This window comes from Oncorhynchus gorbuscha, linkage group LG19 (genome assembly GCF_021184085.1).
Source record: "Oncorhynchus gorbuscha isolate QuinsamMale2020 ecotype Even-year linkage group LG19, OgorEven_v1.0, whole genome shotgun sequence".
Taxonomy (NCBI): Eukaryota; Metazoa; Chordata; class Actinopteri; order Salmoniformes; family Salmonidae; genus Oncorhynchus; species Oncorhynchus gorbuscha.
Genome location: NC_060191.1, coordinates 73999121 through 74020250, shown reverse-complemented (window position 1 = coordinate 74020250; position 21130 = coordinate 73999121). Strand labels below are relative to the sequence as shown.

Genomic DNA, 21130 nt, shown 5'->3' with positions numbered 1-21130 from the left:
GATGTCATTGCATGTGTGGGTGGTGGAACTAATAAGTTGGATAAGGTATAGTGAGCAGGACTAGAGGCTCTACAGTAAAATAAGCCAATAAACACTAACCAGAACAGCAATGGACAAGACATATTGACATTAAGGAGAGGCATCCTTAGTCGAGTGATCAAAAGGGTCCAGTGAGTGGAGAGGTTGGTTCGGGGTCACGGCGATTTAGACAGCTAGCCAGGCCATCAGTAGCAAGCTAGCATAGGATGGAGGTCTGTTGTTAGCCACCTCTTGCGTTCCGTCAGTAGATTAGTGGGGTTCCGTGTGGTAGAGGGGATTAATCCAAATCACACAACAACAAAAAATAAAAACAAGAGATATAGTTATAGAGGCCCAAGAAGAAAACATAATAATAATAAAAATAAATAAATTGTCCGATTGTTTATTCTGAGAGCAGCCGGTAAGACAGCTAACGGTTAGCAGGCCGCAGATGGGCGTTCAGGTAACGTCGCGACGGAGGAGCCAGCCGGATCTCCTTCGGGTAGATAACGTCGGCAGTCCAGTTGTGAAGGCCCGGTGGGGCTCCGCGTAGGCAGTAAAACGGGTCCGGATAGGTGACTGCAGCCCAGGAGTGATTGACGGAGCTCAGGAGTGATTGACGGAGCTGGCTAGCTCCGGAGTAATTGATGTTTGCTCCGGAAATCGACGAAAGCCGATAGTCACACGGATAGCAGCTAGCTAGCTGTGAGATCCGGGTATGAATGTCCAGAGAGCAGTTGAAATCCAGGGACATGGAGAGAAAAATTGGTCCGGTATGTTCCGTTCCGAGCCGCGCTGCGCCGTACAAAACTGGCGATAGATTTTCGAGCTAAAGGATAGCTGATGACCACAAACCGTGGTTAGCTGAATACTAATGATTTGCCAGTAAAGAAGCTAACTAGCTTCTGAACTAGCTTCTGATTAGCTTCTGGGCTAGCTTCTGGCTAGCTCCTGGCTAGCTTCTGGCTAGCTTCTGGCTAGCTTCTTGGAGGATTACAGATTTGAGATAAATAATACTTATTTATAAATATAAATTGGTGAGGCGGGTTGCAGGAGAGTGTTTTGAAGTTGAGTTGATGGAAAATAAAAATAAAATGTATGTGAAAAAAAGTTGTATATATATATATATATACGGGACACGACAAGAAGAGGACAAAAGACGTCTGAACTGCTATGCCATCTCGGAAGAGATGATGATGATGATGATGGTGGTGGTGGTAATGGGGATGGTAATCATGATGATGATAGTGGTGGTACTGATGATGGTGGTGGTAATGATGGTGGTGGTGATGGTAATGATGATGATGATGATGATGGTGATGGTAATGATGGTGGTGGTACTGATGATGGTGGTGGTGGTAATGATGATGATGGTGGTGGTAATGGGGATGGTAATGATGATGATAATAGTGGTGGTGATGATGATGGTGGTGGTACTGATGGTGGTGGTACTGATGATGGTGGTAATGATGATGATGATGATGGTGGTGGTAATGATGATGGTGGTGGTAATGATATTATTATTATTATTATGTTGGTGGTGGTAATGATGATGATGATGATGGTGGTGGTAATGATGGTGGTGGTACTGATGATGGTGGTGGTGGTAATGATGATGATGGTGGTGGTGGTAATGATGATGATGATGATGGTGGTGGTAATGATGGTGGTGGTACTGATGATGGTGGTGGTGGTAATGGGGATGGTAATGATGATGATGATGGTGGTGGTGATGATGATGGTGGTGGTAATGATGGTGGTGGTACTGATGATGGTGGTGGTGGTAATGATGATGATGGTGGTGGTAATGGGGATGGTAATCATGATGATGATAGTGGTGGTGATGATGATGGTGGTGGTAATGATGGTGGTGGTACTGATGATGGTGAAATGTGGTAATGATGATGATGATGGTGGTGGTAATAATGATGTAATGGTGATGATGACAATGGTAAGGATGTGACGGTAATGAATGATTCTGTGTGTTGACTGTCGGTACAGGTGAAACAGATCATGGAGGAGGCGGTGACTAAGAAGTTTGTCCATGAAGACAGCAGCCACATCATCGGCCTGTGCCGTAAGTACACACACACACACACACACACACACACACACACACACACACACACACACACACACACACACACACACACACACACACACACACACACACACACACACACACACACACACACACACACACACACACACACACACACACACACCTCCGAGAGCTCCTCAGCTGATGATGTGGGATGTCTGGGTGAAGGACTTGATGTAATTGCCAGCACATCAACGGAAAGTTAATAATCACACTGGAGTCAACAGAAAATACTCTTAGATGTTCCCTGGCCGCAAAACATATACTTTCCCTAAGAAAGACCAGATTTGTGGCTGTGTGTGTGTGTGGCCCCGTAGTGCAGTCAGTATTGTGTGTGTGAGTGTGTGTGTGTGTGGCCCCGTAGTGCAGTCAGTAGTGTGTGTGTGTGGCCCCATAGTGCAGTCAGTAGTGTGTGTGTGTGTGTGTGGCCCCGTAGTGCAGTCAGTAGTGTGTGTGTGTGTGTGTGTGTGGCCCCGTAGTGCAGTCAGTAGTGTGTGTGTGTGGCCCCGTAGTGCAGTCAGTATTGTGTGTGTGAGTGTGTGTGTGTGTGGCCCCGTAGTGCAGTCAGTAGTGTGTGTGTGTGGCCCCGTAGTGCAGTCAGTATTGTGTGTGTGTGGCCCCGTAGTGCAGTCAGTAGTGTGTGTGTGTGGCCCCGTAGTGCAGTCAGTAGTGTGTGTGTGTGGCCCCGTAGTGCAGTCAGTAGTGTGTGTGTGTGGCCCCGTAGTGCAGTCAGTATTGTGTGTGTGAGTGTGTGTGTGTGGCCCCGTAGTGCAGTCAGTATTGTGTGTGTGTGTGGCCCCGTAGTGCAGTCAGTAGTGTGTGTGTGTGGCCCCGTAGTGCAGTCAGTAGTGTGTGTGTGTGGCCCCGTAGTGCAGTCAGTAGTGTGTGTGTGTGTGTGTGTGTGGCCCCGTAGTGCAGTCAGTAGTGTGTGTGTGTGTGTGGCCCCGTAGTGCAGTCAGTAGTGTGTGTGTGTGTGGCCCCGTAGTGCAGTCAGTAGTGTGTGTGTGTGTGGTGCAGTCAGTATTTTCTGGAATGCTGCCAGTGTAGTGGGATGGGTTTATGTCGTTTCTGGCCAGATGACTGTGAGCTGGCGACTCCTTTACCACCTGATGTTCCCACCACACCGAGGGGGGCGCTGTATATCTTTCCCTGTTTGCTTGGGGGGCTGGATATCTTTCCCTGTTTGTTGGGGGGTGTTATCTTTCCCTGTTAGCTTGGGGGGGGGCGCAGATGAATTCTTTCCCTGTTTGCTTGGGGGGGCTGTATATGTTTCCCTGTTTGCCTGTATATCTTTCCCTGTTTGCTTGGGGGCGCTGTATATCTTTCCCTGTTTGCTTGGGGGCTGTATATCTTTCCCTGTTTGCTTGGGGGGGCTGTATATCTTTCCCTGTTTGCTTGGGGGGGGGCTGTATATCTTTCCCTGTTTGCTTGGGGGGGCTGTATATCTTTCCCTGTTTGCTTGGGGGGCTGTATATCTTTCCCTGTTTGCTTGGGGGGGGGTATATCTTTCCCTGTTTGCTTGGGGGCTGTATATCTTTCCCTGTTTGCTTGGGGGGGGGGATGTAACCCTAATGGTTCCTTATTTAAAGCCCTACTGTTAACCATAATCACTAGCGAGATAGATGTTGGTGCTGCACCATTTCACCGACATTTATAAAAAATAAGAATAAATGTAGGTTATTAAAACATCAGATTTATCCGACGTCGGTTTGCTTGAATTCCATTTAGTTCAGGGGTTTCTCTAGAGGGGAAATCAAATCAATTCACGAGAGAAATCAAAGTCAAGTGTCTTGAAGTGCAGTGTGTGGATTTAAACTATCAGTGTCAGGCTGTAATTGTTGCCATTAAAGGGACAATCTGCAGTTGCTACATCCGTTTTTGGACTTTAATTCATCATTGATATGTACCCGTTGGACTATATATACCCATCGATTCTGGAAGAATATAACTTAGAAATGCCTCATGAGTTCAGTTGAACTGTCACACTCCCATCAGATCCCCAAAATATAAACTCGTTTTCACTCCAATGTTTGTAAACAAATACTAATATAGCCTCATAACATGGTCAAAACCTAGAATCTTGATGTCATGGAGGAGGGTCAGTCTTTGCATCTATAGCTTTGAGAGAATGCCAAGAGTCTACAAAGCTGTCTTTGGCTATTTCTAAGAATCACTTTTTAGCTTACTACATGATTCCATATGTGTTAATTAATAGTTTTGATGTCGTCACTATAATTGTACAATGTTGGAAATTGTACAAAGAAATTAAAACCCTAAATTAAAACCCTTGCATGATTAGGTGTGTCCAAACCTTTGACTGGAACTGCGTATTATATATTAAAATACCACTTTCCTGCGTTTTGTTCACGACTGTCCTAACCAGGACTATGGAGAGTGGTCATATTTGATTCCAATTCTGCATCTTTATCCAGGGTGTGGGTGAGACTAGCCACCATCCACGTCAAGCCATCAAAGACACATTCACAACAAGCCTGTGTCTTCTCAGTGCTGGGTCTCCACCAGTGTCTTCTCAGTGCTGGGTCTCCACCAGTGTCTTCTCAGTGCTGGGTCTCCACCAGTGTCTTCTCAGTGCTGGGTCTCCACCAGTGTCTTCTCAGTGCTGGGTCTCCACCAGTGTCTTCTCAGTGCTGGGTCTCCACCTGTGTCTTCTCTGTGCTGGGTCTCCACCAGTGTCTTCTCAGTGCTGGGTCTCCACCAGTGTCTTCTCAGTGCTGGGTCTCCACCAGTGTCTTCTCAGTGCTGGGGTCTCCACCAGTGTCTTCTCAGTGCTGGGGTCTCCACCAGTGTCTTCTCAGTGCTGGGGTCTCCACCTGTGTCTTCTCAGTGCTGGGTCTCCACCAGTGTCTTCTCAGTGCTGGGTCTCCACCTGTGTCTTCTCTGTGCTGGGTCTCCACCAGTGTCTTCTCAGTGCTGGGTCTCCACCAGTGTCTTCTCAGTGCTGGGTCTCCACCAGTGTCTTCTCAGTGCTGGGTCTCCACCAGTGTCTTCTCAGTGCTGGGGTCTCCACCAGTGTCTTCTCAGTGCTGGGTCAACACATGTGTCTTCTCAGTGCTGGGTCTCCACCAGTGTCTTCTCAGTGCTGGGGTCTCCACCAGTGTCTTCTCAGTGCTGGGGTCTCCACCTGTGTCTTCTCAGTGCTGGGTCTCCACCAGTGTCTTCTCAGTGCTGGGTCTCCACCTGTGTCTTCTCTGTGCTGGGTCTCCACCAGTGTCTTCTCAGTGCTGGGTCTCCACCAGTGTCTTCTCAGTGCTGGGTCTCCACCAGTGTCTTCTCAGTGCTGGGGTCTCCACCAGTGTCTTCTCAGTGCTGGGGTCTCCACCAGTGTCTTCTCAGTGCTGGGTCAACACATGTGTCTTCTCAGTGCTGGTTCTCCACCAGTGTCTCCATCAGTGTCTCCACCAGTGTCTCCACCAGTGTCTCCACCAGTGTCTCCATCAGTGTCTCCACCAGTGTCTCCACCAGTGTCTCCATCAGTGTCTCCATCAGTGTCTCCACCAGTGTCTCCACCAGTGTCTCCATCAGTGTCTCCATCAGTGTCTCCATCAGTGTCTCCATCAGTGTCTCCACCAGTGTCTCCACCAGTGTCTCCATCAGTGTCTCCATCAGTGTCTCCACCAGTGTCTCCACCAGTGTCTCCATCAGTGTCTCCATCAGTGTCTCCATCAGTGTCTCCACCAGTGTCTCCACCAGTGTCTCCATCAGTGTCTCCATCAGTGTCTCCATCAGTGTGGCCGGTGTGTCTCGGGGGGGTGATAATGAGCGGGGATAATGAGTGATGATAATGTCATCAGGACCGTGAATTATCAGGCGCACCCTACGGACGGCTCCCTTAATGCAGAACACCCGCTAAAGAATGCTGAGGGTGCATCCTAATTGATACCCAATTCCCTTTATAATACACTACCTGTGACCAGGGCCCATAGGGTTATGGGTCCTATTTTGACTCACAGCAGTTGGGACAGCTTAATTAACACATTCACATGCAAACCTCCTGCTGGGAGAGAGAGAGAGAGAGGCTGTGGATGGAGGTATGGTATGGAAGCTTTAGGGCTGGTCATTAGAGATGCTGTTGAGGGAGAACTCTGCTGTTGAGTGTGTGTGTTTGGGAGCATGTCTGTGATTCTGTGTGAGTGAGAGAGACGTGAGTGAGAGGCATGGTGTGAACAGAGAGAGTGTGTGTTTGGGAGCATGTCTGTGGGTGTGTGCGTGTCGTGCTTCACATACTGTATGTCTGTGGGTGTGTGGAGTGGGTGTGTGTGTGTGTGTCGTGCTTTACATACTGTATGTTTGTGTGTGTGTGTCGTGCTTTACATACTGTATGTTTGTGGGTGGGTGTGTGTGTGTGTGTCGTGCTTCACATACTGTATGTTTGTGGGTGTGTGTGTGTGTCGTGCTTCACATACTGTATGTTTGTGGGTGGGTGTGTGTGTGCGTGTCGTGCTTCACATACTGTATGTCTGTGGGTGTGTGGAGTGGGTGTGTGTGTGTGTGTGTCGTGCTTTACATACTGTATGTTTGTGTGTGTGTGTCGTGCTTTACATACTGTATGTCTGTGGGTGGCTGTGTGTGTGTGTGTGTGTCGTTCTTCACATACTGTGTGTGTGTGTGTGTGTGTGTGTGTGTGTGTGTGTGTGTGTGTGTGTGTGTGTGTGTGTGTGTGTGTGTGTGTGTGTGTGTGTGTGTGTGTGTGTGTGTGTCGTGCTTTACATACTGTATGTGTGTGGAGTGGGTGTGTGATTCTCTGTGGCAGTAGTTGAGAGAGAGGCTTTAGTGAGCCGAGACCAACTCAGAACTTAAGGGTCCAGTCACCATTCACGACTCAGCGTTTAAAACTACATAGTGCACCACTTTAGATCTGAGTCCTATGGCACCCTATTCCCTACATAGTGCACCACCTTAGTACAGCTAGAGATGGTTCAGTACAGGTAGAGAGGGTTCAGTACAGGTAGAGATGGTTCAGTACAGGTAGAGAGGGTTCAGTACAGGTAGAGATGGTTCAGTACAGGTAGAGATGTTTCAGTACAGCTAGAGATGGTTCAGTACAGGTAGAGATGGTTCAGTACAGGTAGAGATGGTTCAGTACAGGTAGAGCTGGTTCAGTACAGGTAGAGCTGGTTCAGTACAGGTAGAGCTGGTTCAGTACAGGTAGAGCAGGTTTAGTACAGGTAGAGATGGTTCAGTACAGGTAGAGATGGTGCCATGGCAACGTGAAGCTAGTGAGGAGCACGGACATATTTTGTACCTCATTCATGTGATAAACACAATTCATTTGTCTGACACAGCTTTTAAGATTTCTTACCCATTCACGGCAGTGTGTGACTCATAGGTTCATCTTCATGGGAGCTGGCCAAATCTCACTCTATTCCCTATATAGTGCACTGTTTTTGAACAGGGCCCACAGGGCATAGGGTGCCCTTTTGGGTCACACCGGCTGTGAGAGCTGGCCAAACACAGCCCTGTTGCTGATGTGTCCAAATAACTTATCAGTATTGGCAAGACATGAATTCTATCAGTCCCTTCAAGTGCTCCCACTACTTGTTGGACAGTTATTTAAAAGTCTCCTTCATGGTGTGTTATGTAGGCCACAGTCCTACATTACGTCCTACGTTACGCCCCTATATTTATCCCAACCTGTTTTGAAAAGTTGGACTGGTGTGTTGGTGAGAATCTCACATCCTCCTCACCAGTGTTATGTAGAAGGAGCCAACTGTCCACGTTATCATCCTAGTTAACAAGCTGTGGGCTGTTTGGGAGGCCAGCTAATGCAGGTGGGCTGTCCTAACTCCTAACTCCTAGCTCCTAGCCAGGGACCAACGCAGGCGGGGTGTCCTAACTCCTAGCTCCTAGCCAGGGACCAACGCAGCCGGGGTGTCCTAGCTCCTAGCTCCTATCCAGGGACCAACGCAGGCGAGGTGTCCTAGCTCCTAGCCAGGGACCAACGCAGGCGGGGTGTCTTAGCTCCTAGCCAGGGACCAACGCAGGCGGGGTGTCTTAGCTCCTAGCCAGGGACCAACGCAGGCGGGGTGTCTTAGCTCCTAGCCAGGGACCAACGCAGGCGGGGTGTCTTAGCTCCTAGCCAGGGACCAACGCAGGCGGGGTGTCTTAGCTCCTAGCCAGGGACCAACGCAGGCGGGGTGTCTTAGCTCCTAGCCAGGGACCAACGCAGGACGGGGTGTCCTAGCTCCTAGCCAGGGACCAACGCAGGCTGGGTGTCCTAACTCCTAGCTCCTAGCCAGGGACCAACGCAGGCTGGGTGTCCTAACTCCTAGCTCCTAGCCAGGGACCAACGCAGCAGGGGTCTCCTAGCTCCTAGCCAGGGACCAACGGATAGATGGGAAAATGACCATCCTCCTCCATCTCAATTTGCACCCTACTCCCTATTTCTTTTACAGTCCTATGAATATATAATGGTAAATAATGGTTGGAAGTGCAAAGCGGAATTTAAAGGGGCAATCAGCAGTTGAAACAATAACAAAGTGTTGTCCCCGCCCCTGTTTTGGTAAAAAGCTGAGAGGGATAAGGCTCTCCAGAGGGTAGTGAGGTCTGCACAACGCATCACCGGGGGCAAACTACCTGCCCTCCAGGACACCTACACCACCCGATGTCACAGGAAGGCCATGAAGATCATCAAGGACAACAACCACCCGAGCCACTGCCTGTTCACCCCGCTATCATCCAGAAGGCGAGGTCAGTACAGGTGCATCAAAGCTGGGACCGAGAGACTGAAAAACAGCTTCTATGTCAAGGCCATGAGACTGCTAAACAGCCATCACTAGCACATCAGGGGCGGCTGCCTATAGACATACAATCGTGGCCAAAAGTTTTGAGAATGACACATTAATTTCCAGAAAGTTTGCTGCTTCAGTGTCTTTATATATTTTGGTCAGATGTTAATATGGAATACTGAAGTATAATTACAAGCATTTCATACGTGTCAAAGGCTTATATTGAAAATTACATGAAGTTGATGCAAAGAGGCAATTTCTTTTTCAAGACCACTGCAATCCACCCTGGTATGCTGTCAATTAACTTCTGGGCCACATCCTGACTGATGGCAGCCCATTCTTGCTTAATCAATGCTTGTAGTTTGTAAACCTGATGTTAAGGATAGGATAAAGTAATCCTTCTCACCCCCCCCTTAAAAGATTTAGATGCACTATTGTAAAGTGGCTGTTCCACTGGATGGCATAAGGTGAATGCACCAATTTGTAAGTCGCTCTGGATAAGAGTGTCTGCTAAATGACTTAAATGTAAATGTAAATGTTAAAGGAGAGAGAGGGATTATAACAGTAAACCTGATGTAAAGGAGAGGGAGGGATTATAACAGTAAACCTGATGTAAAGGAGAGGGAGGGATTATAACAGTAAACCTGATGTTAAAGGAGAGAGAGAGGGATTATAACAGGAAACCTGATGTTAAAGGAGAGAGAGGGATTATAACAGTAAACCTGATGTTAAAGGAGAGAGAGGGATTATAACAGTAAACCTGATGTTAAAGGAGAGAGAGGGATTATAACAGTAAACCTGATGTTAAAGGAGAGAGAGGGATTATAACAGTAAACCTGATGTTAAAGGAGAGAGAGGGATTATAACAGTAAACCTGATGTTAAAGGAGAGAGAGGGAGAGAGGGATTATAACAGTAAACCTGATGTTAAAGGAGAGGGAGGGATTATAACAGTAAACCTGATGTTAAAGGAGAGAGGGAGAGAGGGATTATAACAGTAAACCTGATGTTAAAGGAGAGAGAGGGATTATAACAGTAAACCTGATGTTAAAGGAGAGGGAGGGATTATAACAGTAAACCTGATGTTAAAGGAGAGAGAGAGGGATTATAACAGTAAACCTGATGTTAAAGGAGAGAGAGGGATTATAACAGTAAACCTGATGTTAAAGGAGAGGGAGGGATTATAACAGGAAACCTGATGTAAAGGAGAGAGAGGGATTATAACAGTAAACCTGATGTTAAAGGAGAGAGAGGGAGAGAGGGATTATAACAGGAAACCTGATGTTAAAGGAGAGAGAGGGATTATAACAGTAAACCTGATGTTAAAGGAGAGAGAGGGATTATAACAGTAAACCTGATGTTAAAGGAGAGGGAGGGATTATAACAGGAAACCTGATGTAAAGGAGAGAGAGGGATTATAACAGTAAACCTGATGTTAAAGGAGAGAGAGGGATTATAACAGTAAACCTGATGTTAAAGGAGAGAGAGGGATTATAACAGTAAACCTGATGTTAAAGGAGAGAGAGGGAGAGAGGGATTATAACAGTAAACCTGATGTTAAAGGAGAGAGAGGGAGAGAGGGATTATAACAGGAAACCTGATGTTAAAGGAGAGAGAGGGATTATAACAGGAAACCTGATGTTAAAGGAGAGAGAGGGATTATAACAGTAAACCTGATGTTAAAGGAGAGAGAGGGAGAGAGGGATTATAACAGGAAACCTGATGTTAAAGGAGAGAGAGGGATTATAACAGTAAACCTGATGTTAAAGGAGAGAGAGGGATTATAACAGGAAACCTGATGTTAAAGGAGAGAGAGGGATTATAACAGTAAACCTGATGTTAAAGGAGAGAGAGAGGGATTATAACAGTAAACCTGATGTTAAAGGAGAGAGAGGGATTATAACAGGAAACCTGATGTTAAAGGAGAGAGAGAGGAGAGAGGGATTATAACAGTAAACCTGATATTAAAGGAGAGAGAGGGATTATAACAGTAAACCTGATGTTAAAGGAGAGAGAGAGGGATTATAACAGGAAACCTGATGTTAAAGGAGAGAGAGAGGGATTATAACAGGAAACCTGATGTTAAAGGAGAGAGAGGGAGAGAGGGATTATAACAGTAAACCTGATGTTAAAGGAGAGAGAGGGATTATAACAGTAAACCTGATGTTAAAGGAGAGAGAGGGATTATAACAGGAAACCTGATGTTAAAGGAGAGAGAGGGATTATAACAGTAAACCTGATGTTAAAGGAGAGAGAGAGGAGAGAGGGGATTATAACAGGAAACCTGATGTTAAAGGAGAGAGAGGGATTATAACAGTAAACCTGATGTTAAAGGAGAGAGAGGGATTATAACAGGAAACCTGATGTTAAAGGAGAGAGAGGGATTATAACAGTAAACCTGATGTTAAAGGAGAGAGAGAGGGATTATAACAGTAAACCTGATGTTAAAGGAGAGAGAGGGATTATAACAGTAAACCTGATGTTAAAGGAGAGAGAGAGGGATTATAACAGGAAACCTGATGTTAAAGGAGAGAGAGAGGGATTATAACAGGAAACCTGATGTTAAAGGAGAGAGAGGGAGAGAGGGATTATAACAGTAAACCTGATATTAAAGGAGAGAGAGGGATTATAACAGTAAACCTGATGTTAAAGGAGAGAGAGGGATTATAACAGTAAACCTGATGTTAAAGGAGAGAGAGGGATTATAACAGGAAACCTGATGTTAAAGGAGAGAGAGGGATTATAACAGTAAACCTGATGTTAAAGGAGAGAGAGGGAGAGATGGGATTATAACAGGAAACCTGATGTTAAAGGAGAGAAACCTGATGTTAAAGGAGAGAGATTATAACAGTAAACCTGATGTTAAAGGAGAGAGAGGGAGAGAGGGATTATAACAGATAAACCCTGATGTTAAAGGAGAGAGAGGGATTATAACAGTAAACCTGATGTTAAAGGAGAGAGAGGGATTATAACAGGAAACCTGATGTTAAAGGAGAGGATTATAACAGTAAACCTGATGTTAAAGGAGAGAGAGGGATTATAACAGTAAACCTGATGTTAAAGGAGATGTTAAAGGAGAGAGAGGGATTATAACAGGAAACCTGATGTTAAAGGAGAGAGAGGGATTATAACAGGAAACCTGATGTTAAAGGAGAGAGAAACCTGATGGGAGAGAGATTATAACAGTAAACCTGATGTTAAAGGAGAGAGAGGGATTATAACAGTAAACCTGATGTTAAAAGGAGAGAGAGGGATTATAACAGTAAACCTGATGTTAAAGGAGAGAGAGGGATTATAACAGGAAACCTGATGTTAAAGGAGAGAGAGGGATTATAACAGTAAACCTGATGTTAAAGGAGAGAGAGGGATTATAACAGTAAACCTGATGTTAAAGGAGAGAGAGGGATTATAACAGTAAACCTGATGTTAAAGGAGAGAGAGGGATTATAACAGTAAACCTGATGTTAAAGGAGAGAGAGGGATTATAACAGTAAACCTGATGTTAAAGGAGAGAGAGGGATTATAACAGTAAACCTGATGTTAAAGGAGAGAGAGGGATTATAACAGTAAACCTGATGTTAAAGGAGAGAGAGGGATTATAACAGGAAACCTGATGTTAAAGGAGAGAGAGGGATTATAACAGTAAACCTGATGTTAAAGGAGAGAGAGGGATTATAACAGTAAACCTGATGTTAAAGGAGAGAGAGAGGGATTATAACAGGAAACCTGATGTTAAAGGAGAGGGAGGGATTATAACAGTAAACCTGATGTTAAAGGAGAGAGAGAGGGATTATAACAGGAAACCTGATGTTAAAGGAGAGAGAGAGGGATTATAACAGTAAACCTGATGTTAAAGGAGAGAGAGAGGGATTATAACAGGAAACCTGATGTTAAAGGAGAGAGAGGGATTATAACAGTAAACCTGATGTTAAAGGAGAGAGAAACCTGATGGATTATAACAGTAAACCTGATGTTAAAGGAGAGGGAGGGATTATAACAGTAAACCTGATGTTAAAGGAGAGAGAGAGGGATTATAACAGGAAACCTGATGTTAAAGGAGAGAGAGGGATTATAACAGTAAACCTGATGTTAAAGGAGAGAGAGGGATTATAACAGTAAACCTGATGTTAAAGGAGAGAGAGGGGATTATAACAGGAAACCTGATGTTAAAGGAGAGGGAGGGATTATAACAGTAAACCTGATGTTAAAGGAGAGAGAGGGATGTTAAAGATTATAACAGGAAACCTGATGTTAAAGGAGAGAGAGGGATTATAACAGTAAACCTGATGTTAAAGGAGAGAGAGGGATTATAACAGTAAACCTGATGTTAAAGGAGAGAGAGGGATTATAACAGTAAACCTGATGTTAAAGGAGAGAGAGGGGATTATAACAGTAAACCTGATGTTAAAGGAGAGAGAGGGATTATAACAGTAAACCTGATGTTAAAGGAGAGAGAGGGATTATAACAGTAAACCTGATGTTAAAGGAGAGAGAGGATGATTATAACAGTAAACCTGATGTTAAAGGAGAGAGAGGGATTATAACAGTAAACCTGATGTAAAGGAGAGAGGGAGAGAGGGATTATAACAGTAAACCTGATGTTAAAGGAGAGAGAGGGAGAGAGGGATTATAACAGTAAGCCTGATGTTAAAGGAGAGGGAGGGATTATAACAGTAAACCTGATGTTAAAGGAGAGAGGGAGAGAGGGATTATAACAGTAAACCTGATGTTAAAGGAGAGGGAGGGATTATAACAGTAAACCTGATGTTAAAGGAGAGAGGGAGAGAGGGATTATAACAGTAAACCTGATGTTAAAGGAGAGAGAGGGATTATAACAGTAAACCTGATGTTAAAGGAGAGGGAGGGATTATAACAGTAAACCTGATGTTAAAGGAGAGAGAGAGGGATTATAACAGTAAACCTGATGTTAAAGGAGAGAGAGGGATTATAACAGTAAACCTGATGTTAAAGGAGAGGGAGGGATTATAACAGGAAACCTGATGTAAAGGAGAGAGAGGGATTATAACAGTAAACCTGATGTTAAAGGAGAGAGAGGGAGAGAGGGATTATAACAGGAAACCTGATGTTAAAGGAGAGAGAGGGATTATAACAGTAAACCTGATGTTAAAGGAGAGAGAGGGATTATAACAGTAAACCTGATGTTAAAGGAGAGGGAGGGATTATAACAGGAAACCTGATGTAAAGGAGAGAGAGGGATTATAACAGTAAACCTGATGTTAAAGGAGAGAGAGGGATTATAACAGTAAACCTGATGTTAAAGGAGAGAGAGGGATTATAACAGTAAACCTGATGTTAAAGGAGAGAGAGGGATTATAACAGTAAACCTGATGTTAAAGGAGAGAGGGAGAGAGGGATTATAACAGTAAACCTGATGTTAAAGGAGAGAGAGGGAGAGAGGGATTATAACAGGAAACCTGATGTTAAAGGAGAGAGAGGGAGAGAGGGATTATAACAGTAAACCTGATGTTAAAGGAGAGAGAGGGAGAGAGGGATTATAACAGGAAACCTGATGTTAAAGGAGAGAGAGGGATTATAACAGTAAACCTGATGTTAAAGGAGAGAGAGGGAGAGAGGGATTATAACAGGAAACCTGATGTTAAAGGAGAGAGAGGGATTATAACAGGAAACCTGATGTTAAAGGAGAGAGAGGGATTATAACAGGAAACCTGATGTTAAAGGAGAGAGAGGGATTATAACAGTAAACCTGATATTAAAGGAGAGAGAGGGATTATAACAGTAAACCTGATGTTAAAGGAGAGAGAGGGATTATAACAGTAAACCTGATGTTAAAGGAGAGAGAGGGATTATAACAGGAAACCTGATGTTAAAGGAGAGAGAGGGATTATAACAGTAAACCTGATGTTAAAGGAGAGAGAGAGGGATTATAACAGGAAACCTGATGTTAAAGGAGAGAGAGGGATTATAACAGTAAACCTGATGTTAAAGGAGAGAGAGAGGGATTATAACAGGAAACCTGATGTTAAAGGAGAGAGAGGGATTATAACAGTAAACCTGATGTTAAAGGAGAGAGAGAGGGATTATAACAGGAAACCTGATGTTAAAGGAGAGAGAGGGATTATAACAGGAAACCTGATGTTAAAGGAGAGAGAGGGATTATAACAGTAAACCTGATGTTAAAGGAGAGAGAGGGATTATAACTGTCATGTTTTGTCTTATATCATCTTGTCATTTTGCTTTTCCTTCTGTTCGTTTCCCCCTGCTGGTCTTATTAGGTTCGTTCCCTTTTTCTATCCCTCTCTCTCCCCCTCCCTCTCTCTCCTCTCTCTATCGTTCCGTTCCTGCTCCCAGCTGTTCCTATTCCCCTAATCATCATTTAGTCTTCCCACACCTGTTCCCGATCCTTTCCCCTGATTAGAGTCCCTATTTATTCCTTTGTGTTCCGTTCCTGTCCCGTCGGTTCCTTGTTTTGTATTCACCATGCTGTGATTGTGTTTCGCCCTGTCCTGTCGTGTTTTTTGCCTTCATCAGATGCTGCGTGTGAGCAGGTGTCTCTGTCTACTACGGCCTGCGCCTACCCGAAGCGACCTGCAGTCTGTGGCCGCTTCTCTTGTCATTCCCCTCTACAGACTAGAGGATTTCTGTTATTCCCTGTTTGGACTTGAATAAACTCTGTTTCTGTTAAGTCGCTTTTGGGTCCTCTATCATCTGCATGACAGAAGGAACCGACCAAGGAATGGACCCAGCGACTTCAGACGCTCGTTACACTGCCGTCAAGATCCAAGGAGCTATGCTCGGCAGACACGAGCAGGAATTGTCTGCTGCTCGCCATGCCGTGGAGAACCTGGCCGCTCAGGTTTCCGACCTCTCTGGACAGTTCCAGAGTCTACGTCTCGTGCCACCTGTTACTTCCTGGCCTGCCGAGTCTCCAGAACCTAGGGTTAATAACCCACCTTGCTACTCCGGGCAGCCCACTGAGTGCCGCTCCTTTCTCACGCAGTGTGAGATTGTGTTCTCTCTCCAACCCAACACATACTCTAGAGAGAGAGCTCGGGTTGCTTACGTCATTTCACTCCTTACTGGCCGGGCTCGAGAATGGGGCACAGCTATCTGGGAGGCAAGGGCTGATTGCTCTAACAAGTTCCAGAACTTTAAAGAGGAGATGATTCGGGTTTTTGACCGTTCAGTTTTTGGTAGGGAGGCTTCTAGGGCCCTGGCTTCATTATGCCAAGGTGAACGGTCCATAACGGATTATTCTATTGAGTTTCGCACTCTTGCTGCCTCTAGTGAGTGGAACGAGCCGGCGCTGCTCGCTCGTTTTCTGGAGGGACTCCACGCAGTGGTTAAGGATGAGATTCTCTCCCGGGAGGTTCCTTCAGATGTGGACTCTTTGATTGCTCTCGCCATCCGTATAGAACGACGGGTAGATCTTCGTCACCGGGCTCGTGGAAGAGAGCTCGCATCAACGGTGTTTCCCTGCTCCGCATCACAACCATCTCCCTCCTCTGGCTTTGAGACTGAGCCCATGCAGCTGGGAGGGATTCGCATCTCGACTAAGGAGAGGGAACGGAGGATCACCAACCGCCTGTGCCTCTATTGCGGAGTTGCTGGACATTTTGTTAATTCATGTCCAGTAAGAGGCCAGAGCCCATCAGTAAGCGGAGGGCTACTGGTGAGCGCTACTACTCAGGTCTCTTCATCTAGATCTACTATGTCGGTCCATCTACGCTGGACCGGTTCGGGTGCTACATGCAGTGCCTTGATTGACTCTGGGGCTGAGGGTTGTTTCATGGACGAAGCATGGGTTCGGAAACATAACATTCCTTTCAGACCGTTAGACAAGCCTACGCCCATGTTTGCCTTAGATGGTAGTCATCTTCCCAGTATCAAATTTGAGACACTACCTTTAACCCTCACAGTATCTGGTAACCACAGTGAGACTATTTCTTTTTTGATTTTCCGTTCACCGTTTACACCTGTTGTTTTGGGTCATCCCTGGCTAGTATGTCATAATCCTTCTATTAATTGGTCTAGTAATTCTATCCTATCCTGGAACGTTTCTTGTCATGTGAAGTGTTTAATGTCTGCCATCCCTCCCGTTTCTTCTGTCCCTACTTCTCAGGAGGAACCTGGCGATTTGACAGGAGTGCCGGAGGAATATCATGATCTGCGCACGGTCTTCAGTCGGTCCCGAGCCAACTCCCTTCCTCCTCACCGGTCGTATGATTGTAGTATTGATCTCCTTCCGGGGACCACTCCTCCTCGAGGTAGACTATACTCTCTGTCGGCTCCCGAACGTAAGGCTCTCGAGGATTATTTGTCTGTGTCTCTTGACGCCGGTACCATAGTGCCTTCTTCTTCTCCGGCCGGGCGGGGTTCTTTTTGTTAAGAAGAAGGACGGTACTCTGCGCCCCTGCGTGGATTATCGAGGGCTGAATGACATAACGGTTAAGAATCGTTATCCGCTTCCCCTTATGTCATCAGCCTTCGAGATTCTGCAGGGAGCCAGGTGCTTTACTAAGTTGGACCTTCGTAACGCTTACCATCTCGTGCGCATCAGAGAGGGGGACGAGTGGAAAACGGCGTTTAACACTCCGTTAGGGCATTTTGAGTACCGGGTTCTGCCGTTCGGTCTCGCCAATGCGCCAGCTGTTTTTCAGGCATTAGTTAATGATGTTCTGAGAGACATGCTGAACATTTTTGTTTTTGTCTATCTTGACGATATCCTGATTTTTTCTCCGTCACTCGAGATTCATGTTCAGCACGTTCGACGTGTTCTACAGCGCCTTTTAGAGAATTGTCTCTACGTAAAGGCTGAGAAGTGCTCTTTTCATGTCTCCTCCGTTACTTTTCTCGGTTCCGTTATTTCCGCTGAAGGCATTCAGATGGATTCCGCTAAGGTCCAAGCTGTCAGTGATTGGCCCGTTCCAAGGTCACGTGTCGAGTTGCAGCGCTTTTTAGGTTTCGCTAATTTCTATCGGCGTTTCATTCGTAATTTCGGTCAAGTTGCTGCCCCTCTCACAGCTCTTACTTCTGTCAAGACGTGTTTTAAGTGGTCCGGTTCCGCCCAGGGAGCTTTTGATCTTCTAAAAGAACGTTTTACGTCCGCTCCTATCCTCGTTACTCCTGACGTCACTAGACAATTCATTGTCGAGGTTGACGCTTCAGAGGTAGGCGTGGGAGCCATTCTATCCCAGCGCTTCCAGTCTGACGATAAGGTTCATCCTTGCGCTTATTTTTCTCATCGCCTGTCGCCATCTGAGCGCAACTATGATGTGGGTAACCGTGAACTGCTCGCCATCCGCTTAGCCCTAGGCGAATGGCGACAGTGGTTGGAGGGGGCGACCGTTCCTTTTGTCGTTTGGACAGACCATAAGAACCTTGAGTACATCCGTTCTGCCAAACGACTTAATGCCCGTCAAGCTCGTTGGGCGTTGTTTTTCGCTCGTTTCGAGTTTGTGATTTCTTACCGTCCGGGTAGCAAGAACACCAAGCCTGATGCCTTATCCCGTCTGTTTAGTTCTTCTGTGGCTTCTACTGATCTCGAGGGGATTCTTCCTTATGGGCGTGTTGTCGGGTTGACAGTCTGGGGAATTGAAAGACAGGTTAAGCAAGCACTCACGCACACTGCGTCGCCGCGCGCTTGTCCTAGTAACCTCCTTTTCGTTCCTGTTTCCACTCGTCTGGCTGTTCTTCAGTGGGCTCACTCTGCCAAGTTAGCTGGTCATCCCGGTGTTCGAGGCACTCTTGCGTCTATTCGCCAGCGCTTTTGGTGGCCGACTCAGGAGCGTGACACGCGCCGTTTCGTGGCTGCGTGTTCAGACTGCGCGCAGAAGAAGTCTGGTAATTTTTTTTTCTGCTTCTGCTCCTGGTCTTGCTGGGTCTCAGTCTGTTCCCTGCCATCGCATCTCTCCTGTTCTTGTCCCTGCCCTTGCTGTGTCTCAGTCTGTCCCTAGTTCTCATTTTTTTTTTAGAGTAGTACCCTAGTTTCCCTTTTTATCGTTTTTCGTTACGGTCCTGAGGAGAGGAGTTGGGTTCTTTCTCGGGACGTGCTGGACCGTTTGATCTATGATTTCCTCCGTTGCCGCCAGTGTTCCTCCTCGAGAGCGCCAGGAGGCGCTCGGTGAGTGGGGGTACTGTCATGTTTTGTCTTATATCATCTTGTCATTTTGCTTTTCCTTCTGTTCGTTTCCCCCTGCTGGTCTTATTAGGTTCGTTCCCTTTTTCTATCCCTCTCTCTCCCCCTCCCTCTCTCTCCTCTCTCTATCGTTCCGTTCCTGCTCCCAGCTGTTCCTATTCCCCTAATCATCATTTAGTCTTCCCACACCTGTTCCCGATCCTTTCCCCTGATTAGAGTCCCTATTTATTCCTTTGTGTTCCGTTCCTGTCCCGTCGGTTCCTTGTTTTGTATTCACCATGCTGTGATTGTGTTTCGCCCTGTCCTGTCGTGTTTTTTGCCTTCATCAGATGCTGCGTGTGAGCAGGTGTCTCTGTCTACTACGGCCTGCGCCTACCCGAAGCGACCTGCAGTCTGTGGCCGCTTCTCTTGTCATTCCCCTCTACAGACTAGAGGATTTCTGTTATTCCCTGTTTGGACTTGAATAAACTCTGTTTCTGTTAAGTCGCTTTTGGGTCCTCTATCATCTGCATGACAATAACAGTAAACCTGATGTTAAAGGAGAGAGAGGGATTATAACAGGAAACCTGATGTTAAAGGAGAGAGAGGGATTATAACAGGAAACCTGATGTTAAAGGAGAGAGAGGGATTATAACAGTAAACCTGATGTTAAAGGAGAGAGAGAGGGATTATAACAGTAAACCTGATGTTAAAGGAGAGAGAGGGATTATAACAGGAAACCTGATGTTAAAAGAGAGAGAGAGGGAGAGAGGGATTATAACAGTAAACCTGATATTAAAGGAGAGAGAGGGATTATAACAGTAAACCTGATGTTAAAGGAGAGAGAGGGATTATAACAGTAAACCTGATGTTAAAGGAGAGAGAGCGATTATAACAGTAAACCTGATGTTAAAGGAGAGAGAGGGATTATAACAGTAAACCTGATGTTAAAGGAGAGAGAGCGATTATAACAGTAAACCTGATGTTAAAGGAGAGAGAGGGATTATAACAGTAAACCTGATGTTAAAGGAGAGAGAGAGGGAGAGAGGGATTATAACAGTAAACCTGATATTAAAGGAGAGAGAGGGATTATAACAGGAAACCTGATGTTAAAGGAGAGAGAGGGAGAGAGGGATTATAACAGTAAACCTGATGTTAAAGGAGAGAGAGAGGGAGAGAGGGATTATAACAGTAAACCTGATATTAAAGGAGAGAGAGGGATTATAACAGTAAACCTGATGTTAAAGGAGAGAGAGGGATTATAACAGTAAACCTGATGTTAAAGGAGAGAGAGAGGGAGAGAGGGATTATAACAGGAAACCTGATGTTAAAGGAGAGAGAGGGAGAGAGGGATTATAACAGGAAACCTGATGTTAAAGGAGAGAGAGGGATTATAACAGGAAACCTGATGTTAAAGGAGAGAGAGAGGGAGAGAGGGATTATAACAGTAAACCTGATGTTAAAGGAGAGAGAGAGGGAGAGAGGGATTATAACAGTAAACCTGATATTAAAGGAGAGAGAGGGATTATAACAGTAAACCTGATGTTAAAGGAGAGAGAGGGATTATAACAGGAAACCTGATGTTAAAGGAGAGAGAGGGATTATAACAGTAAACCTGATGTTAAAGGAGAGCGAGGGAGAGAGGGATTATAACAGGAAACCTGATGTTAAAGGAGAGAGAGGGAGAGAGGGATTATAACAGGAAACCTGATGTTAAAGGAGAGAGAGGGAGAGAGGGATTATAACAGGAAACCTGATGTTAAAGGAGAGAGAGGGATTATAACAGGAAACCTGATGTTAAAGGAGAGAGAGAGGGAGAGAGGGATTATAACAGTAAACCTGATATTAAAGGAGAGAGAGGGATTATAACAGGAAACCTGATGTTAAAGGAGAGAGAGGGAGAGAGGGATTATAACAGTAAACCTGATGTTAAAGGAGAGAGAGAGGGAGAGAGGGATTATAACAGTAAACCTGATATTAAAGGAGAGAGAGGGATTATAACAGTAAACCTGATGTTAAAGGAGAGAGAGGGATTATAACAGGAAACCTGATGTTAAAGGAGAGAGAGGGATTATAACAGGAAACCTGATGTTAAAGGAGAGAGAGAGGGAGAGAGGGATTATAACAGGAAACCTGATGTTAAAGGAGAGATAGGGATTATAACAGGAAA

The 21130-nt window shown here is 45.6% G+C and overlaps 1 protein-coding gene across 2 annotated transcripts in view; it reads left to right on the top strand.

Moving 5' to 3' along the window:
• The window catches only part of LOC124005040 (small G protein signaling modulator 2-like), a 136156-nt gene that overhangs the window by 23439 nt on the left and 91587 nt on the right, over positions 1–21130 (top strand). For both annotated transcript variants that reach the window (XM_046313899.1, XM_046313898.1), the window contains exon 2: positions 2020–2095. In XM_046313899.1, the coding sequence (XP_046169855.1) occupies positions 2020–2095 (76 nt within the window). The remainder of the gene's footprint in view (positions 1–2019; positions 2096–21130) is intronic.